This window comes from Lutra lutra, chromosome 2, assembly GCF_902655055.1.
Source record: "Lutra lutra chromosome 2, mLutLut1.2, whole genome shotgun sequence".
Lineage (NCBI taxonomy): Eukaryota > Metazoa > Chordata > Mammalia > Carnivora > Mustelidae > Lutra > Lutra lutra.
Genome location: NC_062279.1, coordinates 73,353,645 through 73,368,766, shown reverse-complemented (window position 1 = coordinate 73,368,766; position 15,122 = coordinate 73,353,645). Strand labels below are relative to the sequence as shown.

The 15,122-nt window shown below is 36.0% G+C and overlaps 1 protein-coding gene across 6 annotated transcripts in view; it reads left to right on the top strand.

Annotated features, from left to right (window-relative positions):
* TLL1 (tolloid like 1) overlaps nt 1-15,122 on the top strand; it is a 236,586-nt gene that overhangs the window by 154,125 nt on the left and 67,339 nt on the right. For 5 of the 6 annotated variants that reach the window (XM_047717730.1, XM_047717731.1, XM_047717733.1 and 2 more), the window contains 3 exons: nt 7,812-7,914; nt 10,094-10,210; nt 11,365-11,510. The exons of the other annotated variant lie outside the window; for it this stretch is intronic. In XM_047717730.1, the coding sequence (XP_047573686.1) occupies nt 7,812-7,914; nt 10,094-10,210; nt 11,365-11,510 (366 nt within the window). The remainder of the gene's footprint in view (nt 1-7,811; nt 7,915-10,093; nt 10,211-11,364; nt 11,511-15,122) is intronic. 6 annotated transcript variants of the gene reach the window in all.

The following is a 15,122-nucleotide window of genomic DNA, read 5'->3' as shown; positions in this document are numbered from 1 at the left end:
TGTTTTCTCTTCTGAAAAATTCAGAAGAATGAACTAAAAAATGACACTTAAGTTGATCAAATAAAAATAACTATATTAAGATGTAATAGATTTTAGAAAGTTGTGGAACTAAAGCAGAGTAACATATCATGTAGCTGGATGTAACACATCATATGCCAAGATATAAACAGTCAATTTTTTCAAAATTAATATATAGTTTAAAGTAACTCTAATAAATTTCAAAAGATTTTTGTTTTACACATAGACCCAATTTTCCTGAAGGTTATTTACAAGATAACAACGGTTGGAATAACCAAGGCAAATTAGAAAATAACTGATGAAGTAAAGTGGATTGTACTGTAAAATAATAGAAAAACACTGAGCTGCTTCAGTAATTCATATTCTGTGGTATGTCAAAATAGGCTTCTAAGCCAATGGCAGAAGGTGGTGTGTTTTTTTTTTTTTAAGATTTTATTTATTTATTTGACAGAGATCACAAGTAGGCTGAGAGGCAGGCAGAGAGAGGAAGGGAAGCAGGCTCCCTGCTGAGCAGAGAGCCCGATGCGGGGGCTCAATCCCAGGACCCTGGAATCATGACCTGAGCTGAAGGCAGAGGCTTTAACCCACTGAGCCACCCAGGCGCCCCATAAGCCAATGGAACAAGTTAAAAAGACCTTATGCCTGAGGGCTTAAAGACTTTTGTCACATATTTGTTTATGAAATTGTCCTTTCTTTCTTTCTTTCTTTCTTTCTTTCTTTCTTTCTTTCTTTCTTCCTTTCTTCCTTTCTTCCTTTCATCTTTCTTTCTAGAGAAAGGGAGAGATGAGGGAAGGTGGGGGAGAGGGAGAGAGAAAATCTCACACTCCATGCCCAACACAGAACCCATTCTAGGGCTTGATCTCAGGACCCTGAGATCAAGATTTTTCAATAAATAATCATTTTTATGTATTTCTACAAAAATCAAACCTTTACTTCATATTTTTCTGAGGAAAATAAGTGATTTGGTTTTTATTTTCTGGAAAAGATATGTTTGTACGAAAATCAAGAATAAAAAATGTAAAATAATTTATTAAAATAATTACATTAAAAATCTCTTTTTAACAATACAAAATCACAAATAAAAATGAAAATGATATGAGAGAACATTGGTATTATGTCTATATAAAGGGCTATTTTAAATTAATAAGTAAAGATTAACACCACATTAGAAAATGACTAAAACAGCAGAACATTTTTGTCTCAGTCTCAGTACAAATGGATACTTAATTAATATAGAAATTATTTATTTTCGCTATAATCAAAGAAGACAAAGAATAGAATTATAATATCAAGTGATAAGGGTACAGAGCTTCTGAAAATAAAAGTGGAAATATCTTTTCTGAACAACTTTGTTAATCTTTTTCATATTTTGAAAAATGTGCTTGCATTTTAGCCCAGAGATTTATTCTAGGGAAATTATTTGGGTCTGTGCAGAGACAGTTATATATAATAATGAAAAATTAGAAAAATATCAAATTTAGAAAATCAAAAATAGCATTGATTTGAGAAAATGTTTTCAGTATATTGGGAAATTCAATAAGCAGGTTAAAAATCATAGGCATGAAAAGATCTAATTTTTAAATCACATATGTTAGAGACAAAATTATGGAAGAGTATATACTAAAACAATGCTTATTTCTCCCTGATGGGTTTACAGATAGGTTTTATTTCTTTTTCTTCCTTTAATTTTCTACAGTAAGCATGTATTGTTTCATATGGGAAGAATGTTCTTTTTAAAAAATAAGTTTATTATTGTACAACACTGTAAATGTACTTATCACCAAAAAAGAAGTAAGATTGCCATTTTACATGTAATTGGACTCCCCAAGGTAAAAACAGTGTCCTGCCCAATCTAAGACCATTCTTGATGTTGCAAGGTACATGCTGGTAACAGTCCAGAATGTGCAGCTGAGAATATATCTCTTTGAACTGATAGAATTATGCAATTTGATTCTTCGGTCTCTTAGAATTGATTGACCTTTTCACAAGGGCAGATTGTTTTCATCTTCAATAGAGTTAATAGTTTTTTTTTTTCTTTTCCTATATAACTCAATTAAGAGCGATCATTTGACTGCTTTCATTTTGCAAAACTTTTTTTAATCATTCATCTGTGCTTTACACATATGGGGTCAATTCACAATATAGTGTTTCTATTGCCAAAGACACCTCTTAAATTTAGCAATTAGTATGTAGATAAATCTTTGATTCTATTTTTAAAAGTGTATCTGGCTGGTGTGTGAAAGAGATCTTTGCTATCAGGAACTTATAAACATATAGCAAGAACAAGGCCCGTAATACAATAGCCAAACTCTGAAAAATCACTGAAGAAAGCAAGGTAGAATTGCTGAGATAGAAGAGCTCAGAGCTTACTGGGAGATGCAGGCCTTTGCTAAAGACTTTGAAAGGTGTGAAGAGGTTCCAGAAACAGGGAAGGGGCAAGTGGTATCCCAGGAGGAACTACGTAGGCTTTTACTAAAGGAGTGCTGGAACTGGAGGTACTTTTTCAGGCACAGCAGCAAGAAGTCAGGGACGGGTAGGGTGAAGAATCTGTTGGAAGTAGTGCAATATGAGGCAGCCCAGGTGGGTTATGACCTTAGAGTCATGATGCCCAGGATTAGAAATTTATCTTGAGTTGGGTGTGAAGCTACTGTGCCTGGCTTTCATGGGATTAAAGTGGCCATACAGGATAGGTAAATTGGAGATGAGTGAAACTGAAAACCAAAGTACAGCTTGTGAGGGATGCCTGGTGGCTCAGTTGGTTACCTTCAGCCTAGGTCATGATCCCAGGGTACTGGGGTCAAGTCCTGCATTGGGCTTCAGCAGGGAGCCTGCTTTTCCCTCTGCCTCCTGCTCCCCCTGCTTGTGTTCTCTCTCTGACAAATAAATAAATGAAAATCTGAAAAAAAAAACCAAAGTACAGCTTGTGAAATTATTGCAGTTAATTCAAACAGGTATGGAGAATATGGTCAGTGAAAACAAAAGGAGAACATTATTAGGGGAACTGCAGAAATTGGAATTGATTAGGTATAGGGGTGGAGTGGGGATCAAGGAAAAGAAGTAGGAAAAATGTTCCTGTGAGTAATTGGTGATGACGCATCAAAATTTCAAAATCCAGGTGTTGTCATATAAATTTAAGCAGAAAATTACTTTTGTAGCGTTATCCAATTCCTGTTTTTCACCCGTCATATCATAAATCCCTGATGGAATTAGGGATCTCTCTGAGTTGTACAACTAGTCTGGCCCCCAGTTCTCCTGTCTATTCTTTGGGTTTTAAAGTAAGAATCTGTTCCTTCAATGTGTTGATTTTCCTGTGAAACCTTAAAATTAGGCTGATGTTTTTATGTTCCTAGCATAGTTGGATTAAGTAAATTGAGTTAATACTTTTACTTCTTTCATAACTGTCTTCAAGATTTATATTGTGAGAGATGCTTGAATATATACCATGAAAATAGTAATACATGAGAATCTTAACAGTGCTTTCAGATTACCTTAGTGGTTTCCTAATATTATCCAATTAAATCCTTCTGCTTTAACTCTGCTTAGATCAGCTTGATATTATGGCCTCCAGGGATTTAGCAGTAAAGAAATACATTCCAACTAAGAAAGTTTAAGTAAACTAGCAAACTGAGATGCTAGAGCTTAAACCCAGGCTTTCTCATTCCCAATCATAAATAGCTTCTAGTTGCAGGACAAGATGTAAATTTTTCCCTTTAGCAGGATACAATTCAGAGCTGAACAAAAGCTTAATGATCAATTATCCCATGAATTGGCAATGTTTTCTGGAAAGGATATACAGTAAATACTTTTGGCTTTGCAGGTGATATAGTTTGTTTCAAATGTTCAATGCTATTGTATTGCAAAAGTAATCATAGACAATATGTAAAGGAATGGGTCCAAGAAGCCTTTTTTTACAAGAACTAGCTGAAGGCTGGATTTGACCCATAGAATATAGTTTACTGATCTTCTCACTTCTAGTCTTATTCCTGAGAAGAAAACTGTAGTCTCCCTAGATTATTAGGTTTGTCCAAGCTTCTTTTGGCTGGAACCCAGAAATCTATTTTATTTTACAGCTTTTGATTCTAATATCTCTTTTTTTTTAATTTTTTTAAAGATTTTATTTATTTATTTGACAGAGAGAAATCACAAGTAGGCAGAGAGGCAGGCAGAGAGAGAGGAGGAAGCAGGCTTCCTGCTGAGCAGAAAGCCCGATGCGGGGCTCGAACCCAGGACCTGGGATCATGACCTGAGCCGAAGGCAGCGGCTTAACCCACTGAGCTACCCAGGCGCCCCCTAATACCTCTTTTTAAAGAGCCATTTAACAATATCAGTCTAATTGAAGATTTGTGTCTTCCCCATCCTCTGCACTGTAAGACCAATTCTAATTGGTCTTTCTGTGGTGCTCATGGAATTAGTTTAGGTAGTAATGTCTTAATTGTGCTGCCAATAGCTTTTTTATATTATATTTTCAATGGAGATTTGCAGGTATCCAGTCCCTTGACTGTTGGTCTGTCTTTCTTCCAGATTCTGCACTCTGTGGCACTCTACAGTACTGTGTAACAAAGCTTTAATAAGCGTACTTCACAGCAATTGTATCAATTTAACTTTGCAGAATAGCAACTAAGATTCATAACCTATCAAGGAAATCCTAGAATTGTTCCTTGTATCTCTTTCAGTCTCATGTTCCAATGGAGCCATGATTAATTTTACATTGATAATGGTAAATTGATACCTACCATAAGAAATAAATATTTATATAACTGTGCTAGTTAGCTTTTATTTCACCTATCTTTAAAAAAAAAGATGCAACATATTTACACAAAATAGCATAATTTAAGACAACCAAATATTTTCCAAGTGCTTTTGATTTGTAATTCAAGTTGATTCTGCTAGCAACCTTAGTCAAAGGCCAGCATTTTACTTCTGTGTCAGAGCCCTAAGATTCGATTTTAGAAAACCTATCTTTATTACATTTTCTGCTTCTAAAGGACTCTGTGTTTTATATTAAAGTAGGCTAGTTTTGTTCCTCCACGGTGCTTGGCATTTAAAATAGAAGATTAAAAACAAGATAGGAAACTTTTCTGTTTAGAGTTATCCCCCTTCCAACTGTGTGTGTGTGTGTGTTCCAAACTTCAAATATTAACCACTTGTTAGCAATCCAACCACGCTGTTTTAATTTTAAATATAATTTGATGATATACATACTTCTAATTTAGCTGATTTCTTTCCCTCATAAAAGAGGAAGTGAAACTATTTGCACATGACCATAAAACTCACCTTTAAATCTGAGAGGGAAGCCACAAAATGAGGCTTGGGTCTACCGTTTGTGTCTAAATTCCAGTTTTGCCATCTCTGTTGTAATAACTGAGTTCTTGTATGATTATACAGATTCGAATCCCTGGTGGTTGCTAAAAGAGAATACAAATGCAGAATGAAACCTAGGATCAGACGGTGGTAGTGTTCTTCATTTTATCAGGCTTAAAGTTAATACAAAGCTAAAGAGGAAAACCAGAAATTATTTTCCAATGATGTTGTAAGAACAAGCCAATATTGCATTGGTATTCAGAGATGGAGGAGAAAACATATTGGGAACTTAAGAAAAATTGTTTAGAATCTATACATTTTAAAAATTAAGTGTTGAGGATTACTGCAAATGGAAGGGGAAAAATTAGGTATTGTGGAAATTTTTGTAAACATTTTTGAGAGTATCTGGAATGATAAAATTATGTGAAGGAAAAGAAAAAACAAAGGAAAAAGAAACTATAAATAAGGTAGACAGAAATAGATGAACAATTTAATCTTTTTTTATGATTTATTTATTTATTTATTTGAGAGAGAGAGGAAGAGAGAGAAGGAGCAGGAGTGGGAGCAGCAGAGGGAGAGGAAGAGATGTCTCTAGCAGGAACACCCAGTTGGGAGCCTGATGCAGGGCTCAATCTCAAGAACCTGAGATGGCGATCTGAGTCAAAACCAAGAGTCAGAAACTCAACTGACAGCACCACCCAGGTGCCCCAACAATTTTATGAAACAAAACCAAGTTATGCTACACAGATTGTATTACATTAAAAAGCAAAACAAAACAGTGTGCCTCTATTTATTTTAACACCCTTGGTAGATTTCATCGCTTTGGAATCAAGAAAGTACATGTTTAAAGAGACTGAAAAAGGTTGATTTTAATGGCGAAATGTTAATGCCATTATAAGGCATAGTTGACTATCATTATAGTTTGATAAAGTCTTAGTTTAAATCTCTATAAAATAATAATTTTTAAAGTATTTTACTTATTTATTTGAGAGAGAGAGACACAGCGAGAGAGGAAACACAAGCAGGGGAGTGGGAGAGGGAGAAGCAAGCTCCCTGTTGAGCAGGGAGCCCGACGTGAGGCTCGATCTCAGGACCTTGGGACTGAGCCACCAAAGTGCCCCTAAAGTAATTATTTACATGGGCAATTATAACCAGCTTCGGTGTACAGTTCCATCGATGACTAATGTTGTTTCTGAGATGCAAGACACCAGAAGGAATATTTATTGTTATGCTATATCTTCATTCTCATAAAAAGTAAACTAGTTAAGGATCGTTTGCCCTAATTAGTACTTAAAAGTATTGTGTTAAAGAAAAAGGAGAAGTGTATGTTGTCTAACACAAGAATGGCAGCACTTTTCTGGAATATGGATTCAGCATTGATTGATTACATATATATTTTATTCAGTTCTAGAGCTTGAGAGTTCTCTTAAACATAAATTCAGATTTTAATTGTTACCAAAGGATCATTTAAATATTGTTACAACCTATGGCTTTATATTAGATGCATTTATTTAAATACTCATAATTGGTTGCCTTGTGCCAAAGTGCATTGCAGCTTCCAGAGTAAAAAATAGGTTCACCTCACACCTTAGGCATCTTAGATATTTTAAGCAGAATAGAGTTAGAATGAATTTTGGAATATCAAAAAAATGATTTTTCAAAATGAATTTCACTTTAGATAGGTATATTTCTCATGCTAGTTTTGCTCTACATTTGGTGTAATCAAGTGGAAAAAGAGTTATTTGAAAAATAAAGTGTTTTTATAAAGCAGTAAGAAAATTGACTTTCCTAAAGTTGTTCTTGAATTATCTGAATTATCTTAACAAAAAACAGTATCATTTCAAAACAAAGTATGGAATAAGGGGTCATGTGCAAGATCTTATAACTTGAGAGGTCCTTGAGTATATATTCTTGGATCTAGAGAAGCATAGTGACATCTGCCTTTGATTATAGTTACATGGATAAATTCAAACTTAAGAACTGTATTTAAAACATTTCAACATACACAATGATATTATGTTCTTGGAATATGGCACATGATGGTAATTTTTAATATAATTATACATGTCTAACTGGTTGTCTTTGAAATAAATTATTAAAAAGAAGACATTCATGGCAAAATCAGAATTTCTCATGGTTTAAGTCCTGTTTATCTTAAAAAATTCAAAATAAACTCTTTGAATAAAGATTTCTGTTGGCTTCACCACTGTTAAAATACCTTTATAGGAACTTTGGTTTAATTGCTAAAATGTTTAGTTTAACTGCTGACATTGTGCTCCCATATTGTCAAACATTAATGAGAACAAGAAAATATTCTTTTTTTTGAGGAGTTTGTTAAGAAAAAAAATATTAAGGGAATACTAACAGAAAAAAAAAGAATTAATTATGAATCTGTTTTCATAGTAGTCCTGGATTCCTCATCTCCAGGAAGCAAATAGCCGTGTGCAGTCACAATCATTTTACTCTTTGTGTCATTTTGCTCCAATTCACAGATTGTTTTAAATTTTACCACAATGGACCTATACAAAAGCAGTTTGTGCTGGTATGACTACATTGAAGTGAGAGATGGGTACTGGAGGAAATCACCTCTCCTTGGTAAGACTCTTTACTGCCTGTGTGGGCATTCATCTAGTCTGTCCTTTTAAGTAGATTCTTTCGAGTCATCTTAGACAGAAACGTATGTGGCCCACATTTTAATTTTTATTATACTCTTTTCAACCACAGCAAAACACAGATCAATAGAGAGATTGATTTTAAACTAGCTTAAGTTATGAGGAAATACTTGGATCTGAATGTAATGACTGAGAATAGCCTCCACATGTATTTTTAATTTGATAATCACCACTTTAATGAGAAACCCAGATAAATGATGCGGGAGCACGTGTATATGTTTTGTTTTGTTGGCTAAGGCAGTGGAATATGAGCCCCTAGGTCTGTGTTTGGTAGCTGGTTTCTCCTACCACCCACGTTAGCTCTCACTGTGGACGTCACGGTTGTGCTTCTCAGAGAGTTTTTGTGGCTGAGGAGAGGCATTTGTACTTTGTGTCATAAATTGTAGCTCAGTTTTGGTGCTCACAAAGGTCTGCTGCCAACATGTAGCCACAGACCACACCATTAACTTGCATGAGGCACTTTACTGTTGCCCTCTGTTTTACTTAAAGGTGAGAGCTGTTGTGAGCATGTAAGCATCTACACTAATACTGATTTTTCTTTGAAATGGCAACTTCTCCTTGGTTTTTGGAGGTAGCTTTGCTCAGTTGCGTTTATATGCCATACAGATCTTTTTTTCCTTAATATCCAAAACCCGCTGAATGGACACTGTTGTATTAAAAGTGTATTAAAGGTCTTAGGAAGTCCAAGACATCTAGAAATGTTTAAACATAAGAAAAAATAAAGAGTTGAACGAAGGTGGTAAGTCAGGTTGAGGAAAACATTGTCTTGAGCATTGCGTTTCTTAGCCTAGGTGAAGCAATCTGTACTATAGGTACATGTGTTCCAAAGAAAACATTTCATTAAATTCACATTGAAGAGCCAAATCTAAAGCAAAATAGTGGAGCACACTTCTTTTTAGAATGCCGGCAGCATTACACGCTTCGGCGTATAGTGGGCCAACAGACTGGTTCAGTCTGGTCATCGTTTTCATGTGGAAAATTTTCCCCATTGTTTCCCCTGAGACCTGTGCCTTGAAGTGTACCTGTCAGACAGGCAGCATCAGGATCCTTGTTAGAGGGATAGAAATTCAGGCGCCCTTCCACACTTTCTGAATTAGAGATTGTATTTTAACAGACTCCCTGGCATTTCATAGGCATGTTACGGTTTGAGAAACATTGCTGTCTTTTACAAGCTCTTAATTTACTTTGCCATTTGGAAGACACTTCTTCACCTGTTGACCATTAGTATGAATTTGTTTTAAGTTGACTACCGTTTTTCATATACTGAAACTATGTATGACATCACTTCCGGGGGAAATGGTTGGCAGTGTATTACTGTTGATAAAATTATTTCATGTGGATTGCCAGATTTAACCATTTTGTCATCCTATGGAAATTTAAAGCACAGTGGCAGACACACAGTTAGCCAACACATATTTATGGGAGATTGAGGGAAGACAGAAGGAGTGACAGGTAGTTATATTCATTTGGTATTATACTTGCCTGTGGATACATAATTAGAGAACAGTGAGAATTCCCGTGCAAGTCTTCAGGTCCTGTTTGTCATCCTGCTGACTGCACAACGGATTATGACTTTGTACATGAGATGGAATGTGGACCCTGGAGCAGCATGTGGGTCCCCCTGATGGGTCGTCATTGAGCCCCAAAAGACAAAGAACTCTGCTTTGGGCTGAGACACATCCCTAACCAAGTTTCCTCTGCAAGGACTGGTCTGACAATTGGAGCCAGTTTCTCAGGACCTCCTGTACTTTTTTACCTTGATGTATCATGTGACCTTTTACAAATACGTCCTTAGCACTAACTGCTTCTTAATTCTGTAGACAGTAAGACTAACGTCAGTCCATTAATCTGGGAATGGTGTGTTCCAGTAATTTATAAATAGATATGAAGAGATTCTTTTATTCATCCACCTTTGTTAAGTAAATACTAAGCATTCTTATAGCTCTAATTACTCTGGATGGAGTATAGGAACCAAATTGGGTTATATATATATATATATATATATATATATATATATATATATGATGTGTAGCTAGTGTTGAAAGCAATTAGAATACAGAGTCATATTTAGGAGTCTCTCTTTATTCTTTTATTTCTTTTAGGTAGATTCTGTGGGGACAAGTTTCCTGAAGTTCTTACCTCTACAGACAGCAGAATGTGGATTGAGTTTCGTAGCAGCAGTAACTGGGTGGGAAAAGGCTTTGCAGCGGTCTATGAAGGCAAGTCCCATTAAGTTTTAGAGATGACTTCCCCTTACATCTCTTAGAAGAAATTTCCTTTCTCTCCATATCACTAGAATGATACTGTAGCCACATTTTAATAATGAAGTTTTCTAAATCTGTGTTATAATATTTACAAGACTGATTTTACGAAAAACACTCAGTAAAATTAAATTGCAAGAACCTCTTTCTTGGTACCAGTGACATAGTAACATTTAAATGTATGTAGGGATATGTGTGTGGGAGGGAATGACCCAAATTTCCATTGTTTCCATGATAGTATTAAAATGTCATGAAGAAATTTTGGGTTTTCCTTTGAATTAATTTTTGTTTATTTAGTGCCTATGCTGCTGAAATTCTCTGTTACAGGAAACTGCACAGAAAGTAATTGTGCACATTTCTGGAGCATGCTTTGTCTAAGCATTCAAGGGAGAATTTACCAACTGCTTTGTTCTATACTTCTCTGAAACAACAAACCAGCATTGTGTGTCCTGGCTTTAAAAAATAGCCTTTTTTGTTTTGTTTTGTTTTGTCAGGTTGTGAGCAGAAGAGACCTGTCTTGCGCCTGCTTCTGCTAGCACAGGGTTTAGGTAATTTAGAAGACAGGAGATTTCTGCTTCCCTTATAATTTAAGTATACGGAAGCATTTTGTTGTAGAGATTAATTGGATGGCAGTGAAGGGGATTGTTTGGATAGAGCCACAGATGTTGAGCACATGATGCTAGCTCACTGCTAGAGGCGCAGAGAATCCTGTGGAGCGTCTCTCTTGATCAGTTGTTTTCCCTAAGCCCCAAAGACTATAAGAACCAGTTCAGGGAAATCATACAGAATATGCTAGAATATTCTACCACATAGAACACATTTACAAAATCTTGAACAGTTTTTAAAAGTTAAATACTGTTTTTGGTAAAGACGTAAAGAAACCATGATAAAAAAAATCATATATTCCAGTGCCATTATCTAATATTTATAGTTAGCTGGCTAGTTTTTTACCATCTAAATATTTACAGCAGTACAACCAGCCAACTTTGATTTTTTTAAAGTCCGGTCTTTATGCACTCAGCTACAGGCACTGAGCAAAAATGTTATCTCAGAAGAAAATGAAAATGAAATGCCAGGTCTAGGTTTATTTATTTGCTTATTTTCACCCTCAGCGATCTGTGGAGGTGAGATACGTAAAAATGAAGGGCAGATTCAGTCTCCTAATTATCCTGATGACTACAGACCGATGAAGGAATGTGTGTGGAAAATAACAGTGTCAGAAGACTACTATGTTGGATTGACCTTCCAGGCCTTTGAGGTAAAGTGTTTCAGGCACTCTTCATGGAACATATCCTCCATAAATGACAGTGCCATTTAAGGACATCCTCATTAAATAAGCAAAGAACCAGAGAATCAGCTTTTTAATCAGCTTTTTAATCAGTGAAGAAGCAAAGGAATGCCTATAAAATGTAACATCAATAGTGAAAGAGGTTTTTTTTTTCTTCTCCTTTCCTCTTGTCATAGACATTTTCAAGAAGATTAAAGTGAGTTTACATTATCTGTGCTATTTGAATTAGAATGTTTGAAGTACTGACAATAGCTTCCTTTGACAAATGCACAGGCTTGTTTCACAAGACTGCTTGAAGAGTCCATTAAATAATAGAACTTTTATTTCTCTTCTAAACTAAGAGGTTAAAAGGTAGACCATCATTTTTGGTGGTGGTGGTTGTTGTTATGGAGAAAATCCATTTTTCACCTTTTCATCATTACGTGGAAAACTATTTATATCAGAAATGGAGATTCAAGTGTTTTTAGTTTTTGATTTCATCAAAAATATATATCAGGGAGGAGATCAGCACCTTTGTTACATTATTCGATGAAGGCACAATAAACCAAAGGTTAGGCAGAATTCTGGAGCAAATTCTGGGTCCTAAACTACCAAGCTGGCTAATGAGTCATTTAGTGGGGCTGGGGGGCCTGAGTTAGGGATTGAAAGCTAAAAGATCAAGGACTTTATTGTGAACTCCATAGTATGTTTAAATCAAAGAATCAGTCTAAAATTTGAGAGCCCACCAGTGAAATGAGAAGGAATGATGAAATGAGGGTGGTAGGTCCAGACAGGGTTAAGATCCCGATGCCATAACTGGAGATGATTTCTTCTCTGGTTCGAAGGCTGATTCTCTGTCCCAGCAATGCAAAGGCAGTAGAGAACCCCTCCATGCCATGGTATGCTTGCCCCTGAGAGCAGTGAGTGTGCAGTTGTCTTTGTCCCTACAGCAGAAACGTCAGCAGAGCCCAGGCATTACCCAGAAGCCCAGAGACTCTCACCTGCACATGCGAGCTGTGTAATGTATTTCTTTGGTACTTATCTTCACCCTTTTGCATGTGCCCTTTAATTTCCCAGATATATGGCCTTTTATTGTCTTCTCTTATATGGTCATGATGTTGTATTATATGCTCCCGATCATTTTGCAATTCAAACCTTGGTTCGTTCTTGAGATTATTTAATTCATATTTGGATTTTGTTATTTTACCGGATCAATAATATTGCAAACATTATTCAAATAGACCACCTTATTGTTAACAGTGAACTAAAACAGGATAGGATTCATTTGCTATTTAGACCAAAATAACAGGTTCAGTAAAAAATGATCTATCTAGGGGCGCCTGGGTGGCTCAGTGGGTTAAAGCCGCTGCCTTCGGCTCGGGTCATGATCCCAGGGTCCTGGGATCGAGCCCCGCATCGGGCTCTCTGCTCAGCAGGAGAGCCTGCTTCCCTTCCTCTCTCTCTCTGCCTGCCTCTCTGCCTACTTGTGATCTCTGTCTGTCAAATAAAATAAATAAAATCTTTGAAAAAAAAATGATTATCTAATGAGATTATTACTTGTATTTTTTTGATGTTGTCCAAATGATTAAGAGATGAACTTTGAATATATAATTCAAAGTTTTATGGAATTCTCCTATTGCAAAAGTGATGTCAATGAATGCCTTTAAAATGGAATTCCATGCATTTAAAAATTGAGATACAATTTCTGAGATGCAGAAGGCTTAGTTGGTTGGTAGTTTTTTCTTTAATGCCAATATGGTTACAGTGGTATTCCTCAAAAATAGGATAGTGAAAGGACATGTAGGAAAGATTTACATCTCAGGCACTTAGAACCATGCCTGACACAGAGTGGTTGCTTAATAAATATTTGTCGATTGAGCAAATGAATAAATTATTACCAAGATTTGGGATTGGGGAAAAGTCATGTCATATTTGGCATTGACATTACTTTTTATCTGTTATCTCTAGGTTCCTGTCCTTTTTTCATCTTGCTATATTTCCTTATGTTTTGTCTTGCTTTGTTTATATACTGGACATATTCAAATATCTGATAGGCCTCTTATCTTCAGATGACCAGACCAAATCTTTGATTGTCTTGTCCTACTCACTAACTCAGTCTTCCCGATTTTAGTATTTACTATTTTCGTATGTCACTATTTACTTAAGAACTAGTCCTGATTCCACTTTTTCTCTTAAACTCTGAGGCTGATCAGTTAACATATTTCATTTGCTTTGTCTTCAACAATGCCCCAAACATGACCACTTGATCCCAGCTTTATGGCCACTACTATGTTCCCACTGCTGCCCCTTCTCTTGGAACTTGGTGAAAATGTCACCTCTCTTCTCTTCCCCTCCATGTCCTGATCCACAGTAGCCAGAGTGACACTTTTACAATGTCAGTTAGATCATAACACGATGCTTAAATTCTTTTGGGTCCAGGGGATCACCTGTGTGGCTCAGTCAGTTAAGTGGCCAACTCTTGATTTTGGCTCAGATCATGATCTCAGAGTTGTGAGATCGAGCCCCACATTAGGCTCTATGCTTAACAGGGAGTCTGCTTGAGATTCTCTCTATCCCTCTCTGCCTCCCTTTGCCCCTTCCCCTACTTATGTGCTCTTTCTCTCTAAAATAAATAAATAAATCTTTAAAAAAATTCTTTCAGGGTTTTTCTATCACACCTAAAATAAAACCCAGACTTAGTGATCCTAGACCAAGACAACCCACAATTGGTCCCAAGCTGCCTCACACTCCCTCTGCGTCGATCTCTTTGGTCTTCTTTCTCTTCCATGGAAATACCAAGTTTACTCAATCTCATAGCATTTGTCATTGATGCTCTTCTACCTTTAAATCTATGCTTTTGTTCCTCTCATTTCATTTGGATCTCTTACTCATTGCCTTCTCATAAAGTCTTGCTTGGTAACTCTATTTAAAATATATTCTGACCTACAATTGTCTGTCTACATACCATTATTCTGTTTCATTTTAATTTCTTGCGCTTACTACTACTGGGATTTATGTTATGGATCTATTCATTTACATGGTTACTGTCTCTCTCACTAAAATATGATCACCAAAGGGTAAGGATCTTAACCGATCTTGTTGATCACCATATTTCCAACACCACTACATGCGTGATTCATACATGATGATGGGGGGATGAAAGAATGGATGGATTATAGGTAAAGGAGTGTGAGAGTGCATGATGATTGGTGGGTAGAAAGCAATATATCCTTCCTTTATCAAATATACATAAATTTCTGTGCAGAAGGAGGCAAGCCTAGACAGCTAAGAAGAGTTTAGTTTATGCAGGAGCTGATCTGCCGTATGGCTCAATTTAGATAGATCCTCAATTCTAAGAAATTCAGGAGTGACAAGGAATTTAGAGATGCTCTAATATATCATCTAAATCTTCTAGATAAGGGAAATGAACTTATGTCATTAACCTAGTATCATTTAAGCAAGTACTAAACCAGCATCAAAATCCAGGTATAATCAATACTCATTATTCACAGATTTTTGTATCTGCAAACTTGCATACTAACTAAAATTTATTTGTAACCCCCAAATCAATACTTATGGTGTTTTCTGGGTCGTTCATGGACA